At 43.5% G+C, this 25942-nt stretch overlaps 1 protein-coding gene across 4 annotated transcripts in view; it reads left to right on the top strand.

The window, feature by feature from the left end:
* pfkfb4a (6-phosphofructo-2-kinase/fructose-2,6-biphosphatase 4a) overlaps window positions 1–25942 on the top strand; it is a 49177-nt gene that overhangs the window by 7982 nt on the left and 15253 nt on the right. For 2 of the 4 annotated variants that reach the window (XM_021569656.3, XM_021569655.3), the window contains exons 1-7: window positions 4997–5306; window positions 6913–7029; window positions 11749–11845; window positions 12140–12206; window positions 12544–12618; window positions 15344–15400; window positions 15487–15608. In XM_021569656.3, coding sequence (XP_021425331.3) covers window positions 5012–5306; window positions 6913–7029; window positions 11749–11845; window positions 12140–12206; window positions 12544–12618; window positions 15344–15400; window positions 15487–15608 — 830 coding nt within the window. In that variant the 5' untranslated portion in view covers window positions 4997–5011. Of the gene's footprint in view, window positions 1–4996; window positions 5307–6912; window positions 7030–11748; window positions 11846–12139; window positions 12207–12543; window positions 12619–15343; window positions 15401–15486; window positions 15609–25942 lie in introns of those variants that run through there. The other 2 variants (XM_090205999.1, XM_021569657.3) reach the window with 1 other exon arrangement.

The following is a 25942-nucleotide window of genomic DNA, read 5'->3' as shown; positions in this document are numbered from 1 at the left end:
AATTGGTGCGCCCCATGCTCTACCGTGCTAACACCCAACCTCAAAATATATACATTGGAAAACCAAAGCCTGCAACACAGCATACTGCTGCTTGGTATTCTGCCACATGTGGGTACTTTGGCCATGTCGGAAAAAGATAAATCACTAATGGTCCACAAATCTTGGTATTTCATGAACAGGAGCCTGATAATCGACTCTTCACCATTAATGCCTACAACAATGGCACTGTAACGATTCAATGGCCTAGAAATTGTACTAATCCTCTATATATACAATAGTTTACATCATTGAAAGAGCTAACAGACACCTTGAAAGAGAATGACACTAACTGCTACACTTTAATCAGAAGACTGATGGGAAATCAGTTCATTCCTAAAGTCCCACACTCTCATATCTAACCAAGCCATCCTTGCAGACATGGAGAGCGACAACATGTTCCAGGCTTTGGGAGTATCTCCCTACTGGATGTAGAGGTGAATGAGCTGTGTGGTGAGGTGACAGTTCTGAGGCAGGATAAGGAGGGGCTGAGAGAGAAGCTGGCAACGGTCTAGAGCATCATGAGGAGAGAGGTAGCTGACATCGGGGAGTAGCTACAAAGGGAGTTGTCAGCAGTCATATAATTGCTACAACACAGAGACACCACCATCCACACTCTAAGATAGCAACTGGAGCCTACCACAACCCTCAATATCACACCCTCACATCCCCTCATCGGCAGTACCACGTATTGAACCTCCGGAACTCACACAGACTCAGTACATGAGGTCAGTAATCAGGTCTGACCCGACCTCCCCAGGATCTTTACATCCCAGCCCCAGAGCACCAGCGCCAGTGGAGCCATGCTGGGACCTTCAGAAGAGAGGAACGAAAGGCCATCTGTGGTCCCCACCCCACTCCATCCCCCCAAAAATCATTCCAGACACCACAGCCCACAACAGCAGCAGAGCACCCTATTGCCTTCATTTTTAATGTGACTCCAATGGGACATTTCTCAGACAGACACTGCTATTCCCTGGCATGTCAGTCAGAAAGCTATGGTGACCAACAACACCAAGTGTCTTGAAAAGTCTGTCAAGAAATAAATGAAATGGGGCAAATATTATAATGACACCCTACCCCAGCCAAAACCGGACGACGCTGGGCCAATTGTGCGCTGCCCTATGGGACTCCCCATCCCGGCCCGGATGTGATACAGCCTGGATTCGATACCAGGGACTGTAGTGATGCCTCTTGCACTGAGACGCAGTGCCTTAGACCACTGCACCACTCGGGAGCCAAATAATTTGATGGCAATGAGAGGACCTGTGGCAGCCAGAGATGCAAAGAGATTTCCTAACACCAAAATCACTATGTCTACCCTGTTGCCACATGGAGCTGTGCCCTTCCACATTATTCAAAGCAACAACAATTATTTGTCTAGAGGCTGTGCTCTCTTGGACAATGTTTACCTGGCGATCCACCATGACATTCACCCCCAGATGATGTACGACCTAGTACACTTGAACAAGCAGGGTGTCAAGGCGTTTGCTAGGAACTGAAAGAAACTCCTCTGGGACAAAGCAAAAACCAAAATAAGAGGAACTTTGCCATACATCCTCCAAGATCACAACCACCAGCCCCCACTCAGAGAGTCCAGCTCCACCCTACACCACCAGGCCACATCCAGAGAGGCCAGCTCTACCCTACACCACCAGGCCACATCCAGAGAGGCCTGCTCTACCCTTCACCACCAGGCCACATCCAGAGAGGCCTGCTCTACCCTTCACCACCCGGCCTCATCCAGAGAGGCCAGCTCCACCCTACACCACCAGGCCACATCCAGAGAGGCCAGCACCACCCTACACCACCAGGCCACATCCAGAGAGGCCAGCTCTACCCTTCACCACCAGGCCTCATCCAGAGAGGCCAGCTCCACCCTACACCACCAGGCCACATCCAGAGAGGCCAGCTCCACCCTACACCACCAGGCCACATCCAGAGAGGCCAGCTCTACCCTTCACCACCAGGCCACATCCAGAGAGGCCTCTTCTACCCTTCACCACCAGGCCCCATCCAGAGAGGCCTGCTCTACCCTTCACCACCAGGCCACATCCAGAGAGGCCTGCTCTACCCTTCACCACCAGGCCACATCCAGAGAGGCCTGCTCTACCCTTCACCACCAGGCCACATCCAGAGAGGCCTGCTCTACCCTTCACCAACAGGCCACATCCAGAGAGGCCAGCTCTACCCTTCACCACCCGGCCTCATCCAGAGAGGCCAGCTCCACCCTACACCACCAGGCCACATACAGAGAGGCCAGCACCACCCTACACCACCAGGCCACATCCAGAGAGGCCAGCTCTACCCTTCACCACCAGGCCTCATCCAGAGAGGCCAGCTCCACCCTACACCACCAGGCCACATCCAGAGAGGCCAGCTCCACCCTACACCACCAGGCCACATCCAGAGAGGCCTCCTCTACCCTTCACCAACAGGCCTCATCCAGAGAGGCCAGCTCTACCATTCACCACCAGGCCACATCCAGAGAGGCCTCCTCTACCCTTCACCACCAGGCCCCATCCAGAGAGGCCTGCTCTACCCTTCACCACCAGGCCACATCCAGAGAGGCCTGCTCTACCCTTCACCACCAGGCCACATCCAGAGAGGCCAGCTCTACCCTTCACCACCAGGCCACATCCAGAGAGGCCAGCTCTACCCTTCACCACCAGGCCACATCCAGAGAGGCCAGCTCTACCCTACACCACCAGGCCACATCCAGAGAGGCCAGCACCACCCTACACCACCAGGCCACATCCAGATAGGCCAGCTCCACACTACACCACCAGGCTTCATCCAGAGAGGTCAGCTCCAGCCTGTACCATCGGGCCCCTTCCAAAAAAGACCAGTTCCACCCTACACCATAGGTTAACTTCCAGAGAGGCCAGCTCCACCCTGCACCATGGAGCCCCTTCCAGAGAGGCCGGATCCACCAGACAACATTGGGCCCCTTCCAGATTGGACACAGATCTGGGGAAGGGTACCAAAAAATGTCTGCAGCATTGAAGGTCCCCAAGAACACAGTGGCCTCCTTCATTCTTAAATGGAAGAAGTTTGGAACCACCAAAACTCTTCCTAGAGTTGGCCACCCGGCCAAACTGAGCAATCAGGGGAGAAGGGCCTAGGTCAGGGACATGACCAAGAACCGATGGTCACTCTGACAGAGCTCCAGAGTTCCTCTGTGGAGATGGGAGAACCTTCCAGAGGACAACCATCTCTGCAGCAGTCCACCAATCAGGCCTTTATGGTAGAGTGGCCAGACGGAAGCCACTCCTCAGTAAAAGGTACATGACAGCCCACTTAATGGCACTTAATGACTCTCAAACCATGAGAAACAAGATTCTCTTTTCTGATGCATCACGTCTGGAGGAAACCTGCCACCATCTCTATGGGAAAGCATAGTGGTGGCAGCACCATGCTGTGGGGATGTTTTTCAGCGGCAGGGACTGGGAGACTAGTCAAGATCGAGAGAAAGGTTCACCTCCAACAGGACAACGACCCTATGCACACAGCCAAGACAACACAGGAGTGACAAGTCTCTGAATGTCCTTGAGTGGCTCAGCCAGAGCCCGGACTAACATCTCTGGAGAGACCTGAAAATATTTATCCGTTATTTTAACAGGTAAGTTGACTGAGAACACATTCTCATTGACAGCAACGACCTGGGGAATAGTTACAAGGGAGAGGAGGGGGATAAATGAGCCAATTGTAAACTGGGGATTATTAGGTGACTGTGATGGTTTGAGGGCCAGATTGGGAATTTAGCCAGGACACCCCTACTCTTACAATAAGTGCCATGGGATCTTTAATGACCTCAGAGAGTCAGGACACCCTTTAACGTCCCATCCGAAGGACAGCACCCTACACAGGGCAGCGTCCCCAATCACTGCCCTGGGGAATTGGGATATTTTCTTTTAGACCAGAGGAAAGAGTGGCTCCTACTGGCCCTCCAACACCACTTCCAGCAGCATCTGGTCTCCCATCCAGGGACTGACCTGGACCAAGCCTGCTTAGCTTCAGAAGCAAGCAAGCAGTGGTATGCAGGGTGGTATGCTGCTGGCTAAAATAGCTGTGCAGCAACACTCCCCATCCAACCTGACAGAGCTTGAGAGGATCTGCAGAGAAGAATGGGAGAAATTGCCCAAATACAGGTGTGCCAAGCTTGAAGCGTCATACCCAAGCAGACTCGAGGCTGTATTTGCCACCAAAAATGCTTCAACAAAGTACTGTGTAAAGGGTCTGAATACTTATGTAAATGTGATATTTCCAGGCTTATTTTTTTATACATTTGCAAAAATGTAAAATAAACTATTTTTGCTTTGGCATTATCGGGTATTGTGTGTAGATCGATGAGGGAAAAAAACGATTTAATACATTTTAGAATAAGGCTGTAACGTAACAAAATGGACATAGTCAAGGGTCTGAATACTTTCCGAATACACCGTATTCAAGCCATATTTCTGTAAAGCTCAGAGAGGATCTCATGACAAATAAAGAAGGCGTGCTGTGAATAGTGTGTAAATAGTATTTTTGTTGTCTCTTGGTGTCTGTCCTATATATAATTTATTCGAATTTGAATATATTATGTTGTTCTTGTCTATTACTGTTCTGTACTTTGTCATGTATTTGCAAGTTTTATGTTGACCCCCAGGGACCCCAGGAAGATTAGCTACTGCTTCTAATGGAGAAAGTCTACACATTTTGTATTCGGCGCATGTGACTAATAAAATGTGATTTGATCTTAAATACTCGGTATACGATGTCGTATTGTGTAGTTACTACGGTAAACAGAATACTACGTATTAGTGTCTCCGAATTGATACATTGTCCTTTTTGTAGAGAACTTGAAACTACAGATGTTTAGGGAAGAATGAAGTCGTTTAGTAGACCATTAATCCCAATATACATTTGGAAGTATGACATTTGAGGAAAATTGTAATAGCATTAACAGCGTTACTTCATTGTTTCCGAGCAAATGTGCGCGTGTTTTCGCGAGATTATGGTAGGCACATCCTTCTGCGGTTTCACCACGATACCGCCAGACTTCATCAGAATACTGATGCGAGACCATTCGCTTGAAGCGCATGACAAAAGGCTCCGCGCCACAGTAGTCGAAGCAACCACCATGTCCTCAATGGAAGTTGGAATGGAAGAACGACCATCGAACTCTGCAACGCCGCGTGAACTCACTCAAAACCCGCTTAAGAAAATATGGATGCCGTTGCCGTGTAAAAATGGCCTTCCCGAGAAACACATATCTCAGAGAAAGGGTGCGTATATAACGTTACCTACGTGGCTAGACCGCAAGCCGGTTGTTGCACACGCACGAATAATACATTTAATGTATGTTGTTTACGTGGTGAAAATGCATTTTATTCATAGTTAGCTAACGTTACATGTATCTCTTACTAGTTAACATTACAAACGTGCAGCCGAGCGTCAAGCCAGGTTCTTATCTATATATTGTGTCTTAACGCAATTTTCGTTGATTACGTGGAGAAAATATAAATGTGTCAACGGCGTGATCGTCAGCCAGAGAAAGAACATTAGTCTTCTTGGCAATCGATTATTGATGATCTTTGCTGCCTGTTATCTGATGACTGTCTGTTCTGACTGCCCTTCTGACTGGTTCTTCATACTGTCATTGGACTTGCCCCTCTCCAGTCCAGAGCAACGTCCTTTGCTTCTCTTCTGTTAATCTCATTGTATATTTTGTCCTGATTTGTGAAAGAAGCAGATGCCAGTACAACAACCCAAGCGGTTGAGCATTAGTGGCAAACTAAGTCACTTTCAGGACACACTGCTCATTGAAGTATCTATTGTCTGTTCTCCCAGTACTGACTGTTCACAACAGGCCAGTAGATGGTAATCCATGGTGGCATTGTCCTAAATCACTGCCCCATCCTTTATCAATCCAAACTTGTTGGTAAACAGGAATTCTAGTCTTGACTCCTGGCACTGGACTCTGTGGATCTGCTTCTCTAAGCCTGTATTACCCTGTTCAATAGTATTTTTATTAGTATGATTTGTTCTGTGGGTTGACCAGACATCATAGGCCACTTTCCTGGTCAGAATAAGCTGCTATGACAATAGTATTTTGCATGCTACATTTCCCTCATGAGAGATCTCTATGACAACTTAAGGTTTTACTGGCTTGGTCAGTCATAGAAAATCACCATGGTTTGTAATACATAACCTGATCAGTTGCTGGCTTGCTGCACAGGTTTTTATGTTTGAAACTCACAAACATATAGGCAACTTTGACATTTGTTCCCGGCATTGACTTGTTGTATTAACACCACTCACTGGATTGTCTTTTTCACCAAAGGGATATGATATGAAGCCTGGCTCCTCTCTCACCCTGTCCTCTACAGATCGGGTGAGAGAAAGTGTGTGTGTGGAAACTAGGTTACAAGTCTCCAGATGCCTTGGTTTGTACTGTCATTTCACAATAGCGTGCCATGGTGGCACTTGTGACATTTGGTACCTCTACTCCTTATTGACAACATTCCCAATACTTTCTGATATGGTTTTCTTTCTTCATGTTAGATAGCATTAGTACACAGTGATTGGTGGAATATGTTGTCCTTATCCGATTTCAACACAATGTTGCCATCTTTGCAAACTGCTCTCTTTCACTTGGTTCAATAGTTAGTGTGAGTTACAGAGGGCAGGTCAGTTGAGGGACAAAAGTTAACTTGGGAATTAACTCCAAAGGATCATTTTGGACAATTTAATGAAAAAATGTTGTAATCAGAGCCCTTCACTGCTATAGCCTGCACTGTGTTCGGTTATGTTTATATTTCAATGCCGGTCTGTCCAAATATAGTAGAATAATTTAACCGGTCTCTCCCTCTACTCTTTTTCCATGTGCAGTATGTATGACCAACTGCCCCACCCTGATAGTGACGGTGGGCCTCCCAGCCAGAGGGAAGACCTACATCTCCAAGAAGCTCACCCGCTATCTCAACTGGATCGGCGTGCCCACCAGAGGTACCAACTCTCAGCCGTTTTACCTGAAATGACATTTCGGCAATCCACTCACACACACTCAAACTCGTTAGAATTCTCCTCAACAGTCTGTAAGAGAGGACGACCGTTTATGATTTTTCAACGCCGATACCGATTATTGAAGGATCAAAAAAAGCCGATACCGATTATTCGGCCGATTTTTAAAAACAAACAAAAAAAACATGTATTTATTTATTTGTAATAATGACAATTACAACAATACTGAATGAACACTTTTTTTTTTTAAAACTTAATATAATACATTAAAAAAAACTCTTTAGCCTCAAATAAATAATGAAACATGTTCCATTTGGTTTAAATAATGCAAAAACAAAGTGTTGGAGAAGAAAGTAAAAGTGCAATATGTGCCATGTAAAAAAACTAACATTTAATTTTGTTGCTCAGAACATGAGAACATATGAAAGCTGGTGGTTCCTTTTAACATGAGTATTCAATATTCCCAGGTAAGAAGTTTTAGGTTGTAGTTATCATAGGAATTATAGGACTATTTCTCTCTATACCATTTGTATTTCATATACCTTTGACTATTGGATGTTCTTATAGGCACTTTAGTATTGCCAGTGTAACAGTATAGCTTCCGTCCCTCTCCTCGCCCCTACCTGGGCTCGAACAAGGAACACATCGAAAACAGCCACCCTCGAAGCATCGTTATCCATTGCTTCACAAATGCCGCGGCCCTTGCAGAGCAAGGGGAACAACTACTTCAAGGTCTCAGAGCGAGTGCCGTCACCGATAGAACAGCTATTAACGCGCACCCCGCTAACTAGCTAGCTATTTCACATCGGTTACACCAGCCTAATCTCGGGAGTTGATAGGCTTGAAGTCATAAACAGCTCAATGCTTGAAGCACAAAGAAGAGCTGCTGGAAAAACGCACAAAAGAGCTTATTTAAATGAATGCTTACGAGCCTGCTGCTGCCTACCACCGCTCAGTCAGACTGCTCTATCAAATATAAAATCATAGACTTAATTATAACATAATAACACACGGAAATACAAGCCTTAGGTCATTAATATGGTCAAGTCCAGAAACTATCATTTCGAAAACCACATGTTTTTTCTTTCAGTGGAACTGTTCCGTATTTTATCTAACGGGTGTCATATTTTATCTAACGGGTGTCATATTTTATCTAACGGGTGTCGTATTTTATCTAACGGGTGTCGTATTTTATCTAACGGGTGTCGTATTTTATCTAACGGGTGTCGTATTTTATCTAACGGGTGTCGTATTTTATCTAACGGGTGTCGTATTTTATCTAACGGGTGTCGTATTTTATCTAACGGGTGTCGTATTTTATCTAACGGGTGTCATATTTTATCTAACGGGTGTCGTATTTTATCTAACGGGTGTCATATTTTATCTAACGGGTGTCGTATTTTATCTAACGTTATGTCGTATTTTATCTAACGGGTGTCGTATTTTATCTAACGGGTGTCGTATTTTATCTAACGGGTGTCGTATTTTTATCTAACGGGTGTCGTATTTTATCTAACGGGTGTCGTATTTTATCTAACGTTATGTCATATTTTATCTAATGTTATGTCGTATTTTATCTAACGTTATGTCATATTTTATCTAACGTTATGTCATATTTTATCTAACGGGTGTCGTATTTTATCTAACGGGTGTCATATTTTATCTAACGTTATGTCGTATTTTATCTAACGGGTGTCGTATTTTATCTAACGTTATGTCGTATTTTATCTAACGGGTGTCGTATTTTATCTAACGGGTGTCGTATTTTATCTAACGTTATGTCGTATTTTATCTAACGTTATGTCGTATTTTATCTAACGTTATGTCGTATTTTATCTAACGTTATGCCGTATTTTATCTAACGTTATGCCGTATTTTATCTAACGGGTGTCATATTTTATCTAACGGGTGTCATATTTTATCTAACGTTATGTCGTATTTTATCTAACGTTATGTCGTATTTTATCTAACGTTATGTCGTATTTTATCTAACGTTATGTCGTATTTTATCTAACGGGTGTCGTATTTTATCTAACGGGTGTCGTATTTTATCTAACGGGTGTCATATTTTATCTAACGGGTGTCATATTTTATCTAACGTTATGTCGTATTTTATCTAACGTTATGTCGTATTTTATCTAACGTTATGTCGTATTTTATCTAACGGGTGTCGTATTTTATCTAACGGGTGTCATATTTTATCTAACGTTATGTCGTATTTTATCTAACGGGTGTCGTATTTTATCTAACGTTATGTCGTATTTTATCTAACGTTATGCCGTATTTTATCTAACGTTATGTCGTATTTTATCTAACGTTATGTCGTATTTTATCTAACGGGTGTCGTATTTTATCTAACGTTATGCCGTATTTTATCTAACGGGTGTCATATTTTATCTAACGGGTGTCATATTTTATCTAACGTTATGTCGTATTTTATCTAACGTTATGTCGTATTTTATCTAACGTTATGTCGTATTTTATCTAACGTTATGCCGTATTTTATCTAACGTTATGCCTTATTTTATCTAACGTTATACCGTATTTTATCTAACGGGTGTCATATTTTATCTAACGGGTGTCATATTTTATCTAACGTTATGTCGTATTTTATCTAACGGGTGTCGTATTTTATCTAACGGGTGTCATATTTTATCTAACGGGTGTCATATTTTATCTAACGGGTGTCATATTTTATCTAACGGGTGTCATATTTTATCTAACGGGTGTCGTATTTTATCTAACGTTATGTCGTATTTTATCTAACGTTATGTCGTATTTTATCTAACGTTATGTCGTATTTTATCTAACGTTATGTCGTATTTTATCTAACGGGTGTCGTATTTTATCTAACGTTATGTCGTATTTTATCTAACGGGTGTCATATTTTATCTAACGGGTGTCATATTTTATCTAACGGGTGTCATATTTTATCTAACGGGTGTCGTATTTTATCTAACGTTATGCCGTATTTTATCTAACGGGTGTCGTATTTTATCTAACGTTATGTCGTATTTTATCTAACGGGTGTCATATTTTATCTAACGGGTGTCATATTTTATCTAACGGGTGTCATATTTTATCTAACGGGTGTCATATTTTATCTAACGGGTGTCGTATTTTATCTAACGTTATGTCGTATTTTATCTAACGTTATGTCGTATTTTATCTAACGTTATGTCGTATTTTATCTAACGGGTGTCGTATTTTATCTAACGTTATGTCGTATTTTATCTAACGGGTGTCGTATTTTATCTAACGTTATGTCGTATTTTATCTAACGTTATGTCGTATTTTATCTAACGTTATGTCGTATTTTATCTAACGTTATGTCGTATTTTATCTAACGGGTGTCATATTTTATCTAACGGGTGTCATATTTTATCTAACGGGTGTCATATTTTATCTAACGTTATGTCGTATTTTATCTAACGTTATGTCGTATTTTATCTAACGGGTGTCATATTTTATCTAACGGGTGTCATATTTTATCTAACGTTATGTCGTATTTTATCTAACGGGTGTCGTATTTTATCTAACGTTATGTCGTATTTTATCTAACGGGTGTCGTATTTTATCTAACGTTATGTCGTATTTTATCTAACGTTATGTCGTATTTTATCTAACGTTATGTCGTATTTTATCTAACGTTATGTCGTATTTTATCTAACGGGTGTCATATTTTATCTAACGGGTGTCATATTTTATCTAACGGGTGTCATATTTTATCTAACGTTATGTCGTATTTTATCTAACGTTATGTCGTATTTTATCTAACGGGTGTCATATTTTATCTAACGGGTGTCATATTTTATCTAACGGGTGTCATATTTTATCTAACGTTATGTCGTATTTTATCTAACGTTATGTCGTATTTTATCTAACGGGTGTCATATTTTATCTAACGGGTGTCGTATTTTATCTAACGTTATGTCGTATTTTATCTAACGTTATGTCGTATTTTATCTAACGTTATGTCGTATTTTATCTAACGGGTGTCGTATTTTATCTAACGTTATGTCGTATTTTATCTAACGGGTGTCATATTTTATCTAACGGGTGTCATATTTTATCTAACGGGTGTCATATTTTATCTAACGGGTGTCGTATTTTATCTAACGTTATGCCGTATTTTATCTAATGGGTGTCGTATTTTATTTAATGTTATGTCATAATTATGTACAATTCTGGCAAATGAATTATGGTCTTTGTTAGGAATAAATGGTCTTCACACAGTTCGCAACAAGCCAGGCAGCCCAAACTGCTGCATATACCCTGCTTGCACGGAACGCAATAGAAGTAACACAATTTCCCTAGTTAAAAGAAAGTCATGGTAGCAGGCAATATTAACGAAATATGCATGTTTACAAATATATACTTGTGTATTGATTTTAAAGAAAGGCATTGATGTTTATGGTTAGGTACATTGGTGCAATGACAGTGCTATTTTTGCGAATGCGCTTGTTAAATCATCACCAGCAGTTAACCCACCGTTCCTAGGCCGTCATTGAAAATAAGAATGTGTTCTTAACTGACTTGCCTAGTTAAATAAAGGTAAAAAAAAATAAAAATGCCGATTACCGATTGTTATGAAAACTTGAAATCGTCCCTAATTAATCGGCCATTCCGATTAATCGGTCGACCTCTAGTCTGTAATAGTATCTAGAAAAGTAAAACATGTAACTCTTTCTTTCCCCTATTTAGAGTTCAATGTTGGGCAGTACCGGCGTGAGTGTGTGAAGATCTACAAGTCCTTTGAGTTCTTCCGTCCAGACAACGAGGAGGGCCTGAAGATCAGACAGTAAGAAACATTTCCAGTGCTTTGATCCTCTGCTGTGAACAAGTTAAAACACTGGGAAGATCAACTTGTCCTTGAATCCCCCCAATTTTTTATTTATTTATTTTTATTTCACCTTTATTTAATCAGGTTTAAATTGCCTTAAAATATCACGGTATTATATGATATTACTTCCTGTTTTTAACCAGTGTCTGTGATTAAGCAAGCTACATTTATTTGTCTCTGCTAACCCACCAGTGGCTCTTTTTAGTCTTGTCACTGCTGCCTCTGACTCAGTTTTCCCACTGTCCCTTATAGGCAGTGTGCGTCAGCAGCACTGAATGATGTCAGACAGTACCTCGCTGACAAAGGAGGACAAGTTGCGGTGTGTACAATCACTATAAAAACAAAAATATTATTGTGGCTGGATTATGTGCGCATTAGCGGTCAATTCCGACACTTTTCAACCTCGTTTTCATTTTTACAAGCACAATACTAGTGTCTACATATGTGGAAATTGTGTGTTTCTGTGATAGAAATGTGCTGTAGATAATGAAAATGCGGTTGAAAGTGGTGGAATTGCCCTTTAACATTAGGGTGGGATTATCCCGCCATGAAATGCTGTGATATCTCAATGTGTATTTGTATATGGATTACAGTGCAGTGCTTCTGGCAGTCTGTGTGAATACTGTGTGATGGTGTGTGTTTCGTTCTTTCTCCAGGTGTTTGATGCCACTAACACCACTAGAGAGAGGAGAGGGACCATCACTGCGTTTGCTGAGCAGAATGGCTTCAAGGTAATGTTGGCTTCTTCAGTGGTGGTGATGATGATCATGCTTGTGTATAGACAGGTGAGTTGACAACATCACAACAAAAATGAGTGCACAACTCTGAGGTAAAATGCTGGGTGTTGTAGTATTTCTTTAATTTAAACTTTGTTTAACTAGGCAAGTCAGTTAAAAACAAATTCTTATTTTCAATGATAGCTAGCGTTTGGGCTGCACGATTTGGACAAATTATCTAAAATATTTTTTGTGGGGCCAGATATTGGAATATCAATTATGAATTGCAATTTTCAACACTTGTGTGAAAACTTGGTAATTCCGTCAGACATGGTTAAACCAACTGTCAGGGTATAGAACATCACTTATTAAATGAGATCATATGAATGTAGAGTGAATAACTATGTTCCAACATTGTTATAGGCTATATATAATAATAGGATTATTACACCTACATATTAACAAACATACATTTTGAACATTCACAACAAAGCATCCTTCACTCATGCTGCCAAACATACCCTCGTAAAACTGACCATCCTACCGATCCTTGACTTCGGCAATGTCATTTACAAAATAGCCTCCAACACTCTACTCAGCAAACTGGATGCAGTCTATCACAGTGCCATCCGTTTTGTCATCAAAGCTCCATATACTACCCACCACTGCGACCTGTATGCTCTCGTTGGCTGGCCCTCGCTTCATACTCGTCGACAAACCCACTGGCTCCAGGTCATCTACAAGTCTTTGCTAGGTAAAGCCCACTGGTCACCATAGCAGCACCCACCCGTAGCATGCGTTCCAGCAGGTATATCTCACTGGTCACCCCCAAAGCCAATTCCTCCTTCGGCCGCCTCTCCTTCCAGTTCTCTGCTGCCAATGACTGGAACGAACTGCAAAAATCACTGAAGCTGGAGACTCATATCTCCCTCACTAGCTTTAAGCACCAGCTGTCAGAGCAGCTCACAGATCACTGCACCTGTACATAGCCCATCTGTAAATAGCCCATCCAACTACCTCATCCCCATACTGTATTTATTTATTTATCTTGCTCCTTTGCACCCCAGTATCTCTACTTGCACATTCATCTTCTGCACATCTATCACTCCAGTGTTTAATTGCTATATTGTAATTACTTTGCCACTATGGACTATTTATTGCCTTACCTCCCTAATCTTAACTCATTTGCACACACTGTATATAGACTTTTTATATTGTATTATTGACTGTTTGTTTATTCCACATGTAACTCTGTGTTGTTGTTTGTGTCGAACTGCTTTGCTTTATCTTGGCCAGGTCGCAGTTGTAAATGAGAACTTGAGAACAAATAGCCTATCTGGTTAAATAAAGGGGAAATAAATAAATAACATTTAAAAAAACATGATCATAAAAAGTGCAGCACTTATTCATTAACATGAGTTCCTATTTTACCATTAGGCCTATTAGTTCTTAAATAAACTAAGTTCATTGTTTATTCATTCAGCCATGGGCTGCAGATGGAATAGGAGTCTTATGATTGTGTAATTATGTAGAAGTAGGCTCCATCATTATTATAATTTAAATTATAAGTCGGTGCCTTAAAAACATGTGACACGTAGTCTATCGATTACAAGGTGCATCCTGTGTCCAAAACATTGGAGTCTGGTCCAGTCATTCAACACAGCATTCAATGTTTAAACTTCTCCCTTAAGTTTGTTATACAGTGTTGGGACGGCGACTTGGGAGAAATAAATGTGCGAGATGGAATCTTGTATCTCCTGTCCAGCTTGTTTATCATCTTCTTGAAGCAGTCTTTGCTGACTGTGTAAATAGGAACCATGTCTTTGGCTATGTGATAGGTGATTGCCTCTGTGATTTCTGTGTCAGTGGGATGTTTTTTAAATTCAAATTATGGAATAGATTTGTTGTTGCCTCTTGTTGTCACCACAACTCTGAGGTACTTTTTGCAAAACACTTGCATTTGGTTGACATCAGATTGCCTGTAGCCGAAATACTGCCATCACTGAAGATGCGCCCTTCTTTGGCACCAAATCGGCTTCTTGTTGGCACTAGCAGCACTTACGTTTCCGACTCACACTCTCTCTTCACCAACATGTAACTGCTCGCTCTATGCGGATTGGCCAGCATGAGCATGCCATGCAGAGGGTGAGAGAGCCCACTTGTGATTGGTCAGCATCCTCTGTGCTTGTACAGAGGGAATAAACGCAGTCTAGCGCATCTCATTGGAGGTACGGTAGGGTTTTTGTTGTATTAATGGCATGTCAAAGAAAGGAGAACATGGTAGCCAGTCTCTTGCTATATGGATATTGCACATGTCAATATCTCAATTTTGATCTGAATTCGATTTATCCGCCCTAGCTAGCGGCAATAACTAGAAGCTGCTGTGTGATGAATTGTAGATGGTTTATTTCAGCTGGTTGTATTTTGTTCTTGATACCATCTCTTGTTTTGACACATCATATCTGCAGTAACATGGCTAGGGTAGCTAGTTCACCAACAACTGTAACAATGTATCTGAAACCGAACAACTGCTTATTGGGCAAATGTATTTTTCAATAAACATTTACAGATGAAATATAGCTTACATGTTGTCAATAATCCTTTGATTGTAAGCCAACCCTGTCTGTTTTTAGCCTTGTGGTCATGCATGCATTGGTTTTGTTGGTTAACACCCTACCCATCTATGTGACTTAGATGTTTTGTCTATCCTGTGGGTTTACTGTATTCCCTTTTCTCCTAGGTGTTTTTTGTAGAGTCTGTTTGTGAAGACCCTGAAGTCATTGCAGAAAACATTGTGGTGAGTGATCATCCACAGTTCCTGTTGCTAACTCTTTATAGAGAGCACCAATAAGTCTTATTTCCACTGTCTCTTTCTCTGCTCAGCAAGTGAAGCTGGGCAGCCCTGACTACACCAACTGCAACACAGAGGAGGCTATGGAGGACTTCAAGAAGAGGATCAAGTGTTATGAGAACTCCTATGAGACCCTGGATGAAGTTCTGGACAGGTGAGCATCTTATCTCAATGAGGAACAAAGAGTTGTCTCCCACTATTTCATCAAAGCGTTCTGTGGACTGTTTTCTATTCAAAAGTCGTTGCTTTTACAGTTGTAACTGTTAATTCAAAATCACACACCGACTAGGTTCCAGTTTAACAATGTTTACTTCACAGAACATAGTCACCACTACACTCAGGCCAGGTCCATCTCCAGTGAGACTACTGCGCAGGCGTACTAATAATCAAATCGAATCACATTTTATTTGTCACATGCGCTGAATACAACCGGTGTTGTATTTAAATGCTTACTTACAAGCCCTTAACCAACAATGCAGTTTTAAGAAAAATAAGTGTTAAGTAAAAAATAGATAAAAAACCTAGAAAATAATAAGAAATAAACGTTACAAATAATTAAAGAGCAGTATTAAAATGTAAATAGCGAGGCTTTATACAGGTGGTAACTGGTACAGAGTCAATGTACGGGGGCACTGGTTAGTCGAGGTAATATGTACATGTAGGTAGAGTTAAAGTGACAATGCATAAATAATAAACAGAATAGCAGTAGTGTAAAAGAGGGGGGGTGACAATGCAGGGGGGGGTGACAATAATCAAGTTTGCAGACGACACTACAGTGGTAGGCTTGATTACCAACAATGACGAGACGGCCTACAGGAAGGAGGTGAGGGCCCTCGGAGTGTGATGTCAGGAAAATAACCTCACACTCAAAGTCAACAAAACAAAGGAGATGATCGTGGACTTCAGGAAACAGCAGAGGGAGCACCCCCCTAACCACATCGATGGGACAGGAGTGGAGAGGGTAGTAAGTTTTAAGTTCCTCGGCGTACACATCACGGACAAACTGAATTGGTTCACCCACAAACAGCGTGGTGAAGAAGGCGCAGCAGCGTCTTTTCAACCTCAGTAGGCAGAAGAAATCCGGCATGTCACCAAAAGCACTCACAAACGCACAATCGAGAGCATTCTGTCGGGCTGTATCACTGCCTGGTACGGCAACTGCTCCGCCCACAACTGTAATGCTCTCCAGAGGGTAGTGAGGTCTGCACAACGCATCACCGGGGGCAAACTACCTGCCCTCCAGGACACCTACACCACCCGATGTCACAGGAAGGCCATAAAGATCATCAAGGACAACAACCACCCGAGCCAATGCCTGTTCACCCCGCTACCATCCAGAAGGTGAGGTCAGTACAGGTGCATCAAAGCAGGGACCGAGAGACTGGAAAAACAGCTTCTATCTCAAGGCCATCAGACTGTTAAACAGCCACCACTAACATTGAGTGGCTGCTGCCAACATACTGACTCAACTCCAGCCACTTTAATATTGGAAATATTGATGTAAACTAATGTATCACTAGCCACTTGAAACAATGCCACTTAATATAATGTTTACATACCCTACATTACTCATCTCATATGTATATACTGTACTCAATACCATCTACTGTATCTTGCCTTTGCCGTTCTGTACCATCACTCATTCATTTATCTTTATGTACATATTCTTTATCCCTTTACACTTGTGTGTGTATATAAGGTAGTAGTTTTGGAATTGTTAGATTACTCGTTGGTTATTACTGCATTGTCGGAACTAGAAGCACAAGCATTTCGCTACACTCGCATTAACATCTGCTAACCATGTGTATGTGACAAATACAATTTGATTTGCAAATAGTCTGGGTAGTCATTTGATTAGCTGTTCATGAGTCTTATGGCTTGTGGGTACAAGCTGTTGAGAAGCGTTTTGGACCTAGACTTGGCGCTCTGGTACCTCTTGCCATGCAGTAGCAGAGAGAACAGTCTTTGACTAGGGCGGTTTGAGTCTTTGACCATTTTTAGGGCCTTCCTCTGACATCGCCTGGTATAGAGGTGCTGGATGGCAGGATGCTTTGTCCCAGTGATGTACTGGGCCATATGCACTACCCTCTGTAGTGCCTTGCAGTCGGAGGCTGAGCAGTTGCCATACCAGACAGTGATGCAACCATGCTCTCAATGGTACAGCTGTAGAACCTTTTGAGGATCTGAGGACCCATGCCAAATATTTTCAGTCTCTTGAGGGGGAATAGGTGTTGTCGTGCCCTCTTCATGACTGTCTTGGTGTGTTTGGACCATGATATTTTGTTGGTGATGTGAATACCAAGGAACTTGAAGCTCTCAACCCACTCCACTACAGCCCTGTCGATGAGAATGGGTGTGTGCTCGGTCCTCCTTTTCCTGTAGTGCACAATCATCTCCTTTGTCTTGTTCACGTTGATGGAGAGGTCTACCACTTGTCATCAAAAAACTTAATGATGGTGTTGGAGTCGTGCCTGGGCGTGCAGTCATGAGTGAACAGGGAGTACAGGAGGGGACTGAGCACGCACCCCTGAGGGGGCCCCTGTGTTGAATATCAGTGTGGCAGATGTGGTGTTACCTACCCTTACCAGCTGGGGGCGGCCTGTCAGGACGTCTAGGATCCAGTTGCAGAGGGAGGTGTTTAGTCCCAGGGTCCTTAGCTTAGTGATGAGCTTTGAGGGCACTAAGGTGTTGAAAGCTGAGCTATAGTCAATGAATAGAGATTGCATCATCTGTGGATCTGTTGGGGCGGTCTGAAAATTGGAGTGGGTCTAGGGTTTCAGGGATAATGGTGTTGATGCGGGCCATGACCAGCCTTTCAAAGCACTTCATGGCTACAGACGCTACAGAGTGCTACGAGTCGGTAGTCATTTAGGCAGGTTACCTTGGTGTTCTTGGGCACAGAGTCTATGGGGGTCTGCTTGAAGCATGTTGGTATTACAGACTCAGTCAGGGACAGGTTGAAATTGTCAGTGAAGACTCTTGCCAGTTGGTCAGCGCATGCTCGGAGTACACGTCCTGGTAATACGACTGGCCCTGCGGCCTTGTGTATGTTGACCTGTTTAAAGTCGGGATGCATGATATATCGGTAAGCATGTCGGAATCGGACGATATTAGCTAAAAATGCCAACATTGGCTTCGGCCGATGTGCAAAACCGATGTCAAAGCTGACGTGCGTACCTAAATAACGTAGGTAGATCCCGTAATGATGCCACGAAAAATATAGCACTGCACGTGCAACACCTAGCCTACAATGTCTGCTGTGTGGATCGAGCAGTCATTTGAAAGATTAAGACAATTTCAGCCAGACAACTCAAATGCGAAATCCATTAACTCCAAGATAATGGAATTCAATGCCCTTGATAATAAACCGTTCTCTGTCGTGGATGATGTTGGCTTTCGCCGACTGGTCGAGCACAGTGGGTCGATGAGGATTTCCTACTGAGGAAAGCTGCATGGCATGCTTAAGAATGTGCTGTTTCTCTTACCGCTGCTGCCATTTCAATGGCATTTGAGAAAATGTTTGAAACACACACATATCAGATATTGTCCAAAAAATGTCATATCGGTGCATCCCTAGTTTAAAGGTCTCACTTACATCGGCTATGGAGAGCGTGATCACACAGTTGTCTGGAACAGTTGATGCTCTCGTGCATGTTTCAGTGTTACTTGCCTCAGAGAGTGATTTAGCTCTTCTGGTAGGCTCATGTCACTGAGTAGCTCGCGGCTGTGCTTCCCTTTTGTAGTCTGTAATAGTTTGCAAGTCCTGCCACATCCAACGAGCGTCTGAGCCGGTGTAGTACGATTCGATCTTAGTCCTGTTTTGCCTGTTTGATGTTTTGTCGCTTTGCTTGAAAGCGGCAGCTCTAGCCTTTAGCTCAGTGTGGATGTTGTCTGTAATCCATGGTTTATGGTTGGGGTATGTACGGACAGTCACTGTGAGGATGATGTCATTGATACACTTTTTGATGAAGCCAGTGACTGATGTGGTGTACTCCTCAATGCCATCAGAGAATCCCGGAACATATTCCAGTCTGTGATAGCAAAACAGTCCTGTAGCTTAGCATCTGCTTCATCTGACCACTTTTCTATTGAACGAGTCGCTGGTGCTTCCTGCTTTAGTTTTTGCTTGTAAGCAGGAATTAGGACAATAGAATTATGGTCAGATTTGCCAATTAGAGGGTGAGGGAGAGCTTTGTATGCATCTCTGTGTGTGGAGTAAAGGTGGTCTAGAATTTTTTTCTCTTAGGTTGCACATTTAACATGCTGATAGAAATTAGGTTGAACGAATTTAGGTTTTCCTGCATTAAAGTCCACGGCCACTAGGAGCGCTGCTTCTGGATGAGCGTTTTCCTGTTTGGTTATGGCCGTATACAACTCGTTGAGTGCGGTCTTAGTGCCAGCATCAGTTTGTGGTGGTAAATAGACCGCTACGAAGAATATAGATAAACTATCTTAGTAAATAGTGTGGTCTACAGTTTCATGAGATACTCTACCTCTAGGTGAGCAAAACCTTGAGACCTTAGATATCGTGCACCAGCTGTTGTTTACAAATATACGTAGGCCGCTACCCCTTGTCTTACCAGAGGCTACTGTTCTGTCCTGCCGATACAGTGCATAACCCGCCAGATGTATGTTATTCATGTCGTTGTTCAGCCACCTCTCTGTGAAACATAAGATATTACAGTTTTTAATGTCCAGTTGGTAGGATATGTAGTTTAAGTTTACATACACTTAGGTTGGAGTCATTAAAACTTGTTTTTCAACCACTCCACAAATTTCTTGCTAACAAACTATAGTTTTGGCAAGTCATTTAGGACATTACTTAATGCATGACACAAGTCATTTTTCCAACAATTGTTAAAACATATTATTTCTCTTATAATTCACTGTATCACAATTCCAGTGAGTCAGACGTTTACATACACTAAGTTGACTGTGCCTTTAAACAGCTTGGAAAATTCCAGAAAATGATGTCATTGCTTTAGAAGTTTCTGATAGGCTAATTGATATAATTTTGGAGGTGTACCTGTGGATGCATTTCAAGGCCTACCTTCAAACTCTGTGTCTCTTTGCTTGAGATCATGGGAAAATCAAAATAAATCAGCCAAGACCTCAGAAAATCCATTGTAGACCTCCACAAGTCTGGTTCATCCTTGGGAGCAATTACTTCCGGCGCCGACAGAGATGGCCGCCTCGCTTCGCGTTCCTAGGAAACTATGCAGTTTTTTGTTTTTTTACGTGTTATTTCTTACATTAGTACCCCAGCTCATCTTAGGTTTCATTACATACAGTCGAGAAGAACTACTGAATATAAGATCAGCATCAACTCACCATCAGTACTACCAAGAATATGTTTTTCGCGACGCGGATCCTGTGTTCTGCCTTACAAACAGGACAACTGAGTGGATTCCATGCAGCGACCCAAAAAAAAAACAACTCCGAAAAAGAGGGAAACGAGGCGGTCTTCTGGTCAGACTCCGGAGACGGGCACATCGTGCACCACTCCCTAGCATTCTTCTTGCCAATGTCCAGTCTCTTGACAACAAGGTTGATGAAATCCGAGCAAGGGTAGCATTCCAGAGGGACATCAGAGACTGTAACGTTCTTTGCTTCACGGAAACGTGGCTCACTGGAGAGAGACTATCCGAAGCGGTGCAGCCAACGGGTTTCTCCACACATCGCGCAGACAGAAACAAACAACTTTCTGGTAAGAAGAGGGGCGGCGGCGTATGCCTTATGACTAACGTGACATGGTGTGATGAAAGAAACATACAGGAACTCAAATCCTTCTGTTCACCTGATTTAGAATTCCTCACAATCAAATGTAGACCGCATTATCTACCAAGAGAATTCTCTTCGATTATAATCACAGCCGTATACATCCCCCCCCCAAGCAGACACATCGATGGCTCTGAACGAACTTTATTTAACTCTTTGCAAACTGGAAACCATTCATCCGGAGGCTGCATTCATTGTAGCTGGGGATTTTAACAAGGCTAATCTGAAAACAAGACTCCCTAAATTTTATCAGCATATCGATTGCGCAACCAGGGGTGGAAAGACCTTGGATCATTGTTACTCTAACTTCCGCGACGCATATAAGGCCCTGCCCCGCCCCCCTTTCGGAAAAGCTGACCACGACTCCATTTTGTTGATCCCTGCCTACAGACAGAAACTAAAACAAGAGGCTCCCACGCTGAGGTCTGTCCAACGCTGGTCCGACCAAGCTGACTCCACACTCCAAGACTGCTTCCACCACGTGGACTGGGACATGTTTCGTATTGCGTCAGACAACAACATTGACGAATACGCTGATTCGGTGTGTGAGTTCATTAGAACGTGCGTTGAAGATGTCGTTCCCATAGCAACGATTAAAACATTCCCTAACCAGAAACCGTGGATTGATGGCAGCATTCGCGTGAAACTGAAAGCGCGAACCACTGCTTTTAATCAGGGGAAGGTGTCTGGTAACATGACCGAATACAAACAGTGCAGCTATTCCCTCCGCAAGGCTATCAAACAAGCTAAGCGTCAGTACAGAGACAAAGTAGAATCTCAATTCAACGGCTCAGACACAAGAGGCATGTGGCAGGGTCTACAGTCAATCACGGACTACAGGAAGAAATCCAGCCCAGTCACGGACCAGGATGTCCTGCTCCCAGGCAGACTAAACAACTTTTTTGCCCGCTTTGAGGACAATACAGTGCCACTGACACGGCCGGCAACGAAAACATGCGGTCTCTCCTTCACTGCAGCCGAGGTGAGTAAGACATTTAAACGTGTTAACCCTCGCAAGGCTGCAGGCCCAGACGGCATCCCCAGCCGCGCCCTCAGAGCATGCGCAGACCAGCTGGCCGGTGTGTTTACGGACATATTCAATCAATCCCTATACCAGTCTGCTGTTCCCACATGCTTCAAGAGGGCCACCATTGTTCCTGTTCCCAAGAAAGCTAAGGTAACTGAGCTAAACGACTACCGCCCCGTAGCACTCACTTCCGTCATCATGAAGTGCTTTGAGAGACTAGTCAAGGACCATATCACCTCCACCCTACCTGACACCCTAGACCCACTCCAATTTGCTTACCGCCCAAATAGGTCCACAGACGATGCAATCTCAACCACACTGCACACCGCCCTAACCCATCTGGACAAGAGGAATACCTATGTGAGAATGCTGTTCATTGACTACAGCTCGGCATTCAACACCATAGTACCCTCCAAGCTCGTCATCAAGCTCGAGACCCTGGGTCTCGACCCCGCCCTGTGCAACTGGGTACTGGACTTCCTGACGGGCCGCCCCCAGGTGGTGAGGGTAGGCAACAACATCTCCTCCCCGCTGATCCTCAACACTGGGGCCCCACAAGGGTGCGTTCTGAGCCCTCTCCTGTACTCCCTGTTCACCCACGACTGCGTGGCCACGCACGCCTCCAACTCAATCATCAAGTTTGCGGACGACACAACAGTGGTAGGCTTGATTACCAACAACGACGAGACGGCCTACAGGGAGGAGGTGAGGGCCCTCGGAGTGTGGTGTCAGGAAAATAACCTCACACTCAACGTCAACAAAACTAAGGAGATGATTGTGGACTTCAGGAAACAGCAGAGGGAACACCCCCCTATCCACATCGATGGAACAGTAGTGGAGAGGGTAGCAAGTTTTAAGTTCCTCGGCATACACATCACAGACAAACTGAATTGGTCCACTCACACAGACAGCATTGTGAAGAAGGCGCAGCAGCGCCTCTTCAACCTCAGGAGGCTGAAGAAATTTGGCTTGTCACCAAAAGCACTCACAAACTTCTACAGATGCACAATCGAGAGCATCCTGGCGGGCTGTATCACCGCCTGGTACGGCAACTGCTCCGCCCTCAACCGTAAGGCTCTCCAGAGGGTGGTGAGGTCTGCACAACGCATCACCGGGGGCAAACTACCTGCCCTCCAGGACACCTACACCACCCGATGTCACAGGAAGGCCATAAAGATCATCAAGGACATCAACCACCCGAGCCACTGCCTGTTCACCCCGCTATCATCCAGAAGGCGAGGTCAGTACAGGTGCATCAAAGCTGGGACCGAGAGACTGAAAAACAGCTTCTATCTCAAGGCCATCAGACTGTTAAACAGCCACCACTAACATTGAGTGGCTGCTGCCAACACACTGACACTGACTCAACTCCAGCCACTTTAATAATGGGAATTGATGGGAAATGATGTAAATATATCACTAGCCACTTTAAACAATGCTATCTTGAATAATGTAGGGTAAGTAACATTATATATCTCATATGCATACGTATATACTGTACTCTATATCATCGACTGTATCCTTATGTAATACATGTATCACTAGCCACTTTAAACTATGCCACTTTGTTTACATACTCATCTCATTTGTACATACTGTACTCGATACCATCTACTGTATCTTGCCTATGCTGCTCTGTACCATCACTCATTCATATATCCTTATGTACATATTCTTTATCCCCTTACACTGTGTACAAGACAGTAGTTTTGGAATTGTTAGTTAGATTACTTGTTGGTTATTACTGCATTGTCGGAACTAGAAGCACAAGCATTTCGCTACACTCGCATTAACATCTGCTAACCATGTGTATGTGACAAATAAAATTTGATTTGATTTGAATTTCCAAATGCCCGAAGGTACCATGTTTATCTGTACAAACAATGGTACGTACGTATAAACACCATGGGACCACGTAGCCGTCATACTGCTCAGGTTGGAGACTTGTTCTGTCTCTTAGAGATGAACGTACTTTGGTGCGAAAAGTGCAAATCAATCCCAGAACAACAGCAAAGGACCTTGTGAAGATGCTGGAGGAAACAGGTACAAAAGTATCTATATCCACAGTAAAACGAGTCCTATATCGACATAACCTGAAAGGCCGCTCAGCAAGGAAGAAGCCACTGCTCCAAAACCGCCATAAAAAAGCCAGACTACGGTTTGCAACTGTACATGGGGACAAAGATCATACTTTCTGGAGAAATTTCCTCTGGTCTGATGAAAAAAAAATTAGAACTGTTTGGCCATAATGACCATCGTTATGTTTGGAGGAAGAAGGGGGAGGCTTGCAAGCCGAAGAACACCATCCCAACCGTGAAGCACGGGGGTGGCAGCCTCATGTTGTGGGGGTGCTTTGCTGTAGGAGGGACGGGTGCACTTTACAAAATAGATAGCATCATGAGGATGGAAATTATGTGGCTATATTGAAGCAACATCTCAAGACATCAGTCAGGAAGTTAAAGCTTGGTCGCAAATGGGTCTTCCAAATGGACAATGACCCCAAGCACACTTCCAAAGTTGTGGCAAAATGGCTTAAGGACAACAGTCAAGGTATTGGAGTGGCCATCACAAAGCCCTTACCTCAATCCTATAGAAAATGTGTGGGCAGAACTGAAAAAGCGTGTGCGAGCAAGAAGGCCTACAAACCTGACTCAGTTCCACCAGCTCTGTCAGGAGGAATGGGCCAAAATTCACCCAATTTATTGTGGGAAGCTTGTGAAAGGCTACCCGAAGCGTTTGATCCAAGTTAAACAGTTTAAACGCAATGCTACCAAATACTAATTGAGTGCATGTAAACTTTCATCACTGGGAATGTGATGAAAGAAATAAAAGCTGAAATAAATCATTCTCTACTATTATTCTGACATTTCACACTCTTAAAATAAAGTGGTGATCCTAACTGCTCTAGACAGGGAATTTTTACTAGGATTAAATGTCAGGAATTATGAAAAACTGAGTTTAAATGTATTTGACTAAGGTGTATGTAAACTTCCGACTTCAACTGTGCTTGTAGTTCATCTATTTTGTTATCCAATGATTGTATGTTGGCAAATAGGACTGATGTCTCTTTGGAAGGAGATCCTTGCCCTGAGCTCCTCTACTTTACTGTCCAGGGACTGAACATTGGCGAGTAATATACTAGGAAGCAAGGGATGGATGGTATGCACAACACCCAAGTCTGACTAGGGCCCCATTCCTACATCTTTAGTGCAGCTCCTAGGATGAATACAGCTGCCTCTGGAAGTTTAAACAAAGGATCCATGTCAGGGAAGTAACATGTATTGGGAGTCTTGTCCCATCGCTGCAACTCCCGTACGGACTTGGGCGAGGCGAAGGTCGAGAGCCATGCATCCTCAGAAACACTACCACGCCAAGCCGCTTCTTGACAGACACACTGCTCGTTTAACCCGGAAGCCAGCCGCACCAGTGTCGGATGAAACACCGTACAGCTTGCGACTGAAGTCAGCATGCATGTGCCCGGCCTGCCACAAGGAGCCGCTAGAGGGCAATGCGACAAGGACAAACCCTCCCCTAACCCGGACGACGCTGGGCCAATTATGCGTTGCCTCGTGGGTCTCCCGGTCGCGGCCAGCTGCGACAGAGCCTGGGATCGAACCCGGATCTGTAGTGACGCCGCTAGCACTGCGATGCAGTGCCTTAGACCGCTGCGCTGCTCGGGTGCC

This window comes from Oncorhynchus mykiss, chromosome 17 (assembly GCF_057628025.1).
Source record: "Oncorhynchus mykiss isolate SJ-2025 chromosome 17, ASM5762802v1, whole genome shotgun sequence".
Lineage (NCBI taxonomy): Eukaryota > Metazoa > Chordata > Actinopteri > Salmoniformes > Salmonidae > Oncorhynchus > Oncorhynchus mykiss.
Note: the sequence above shows the minus strand (reverse complement) of the source record. Positions and strands in the feature narration are given on the sequence as shown.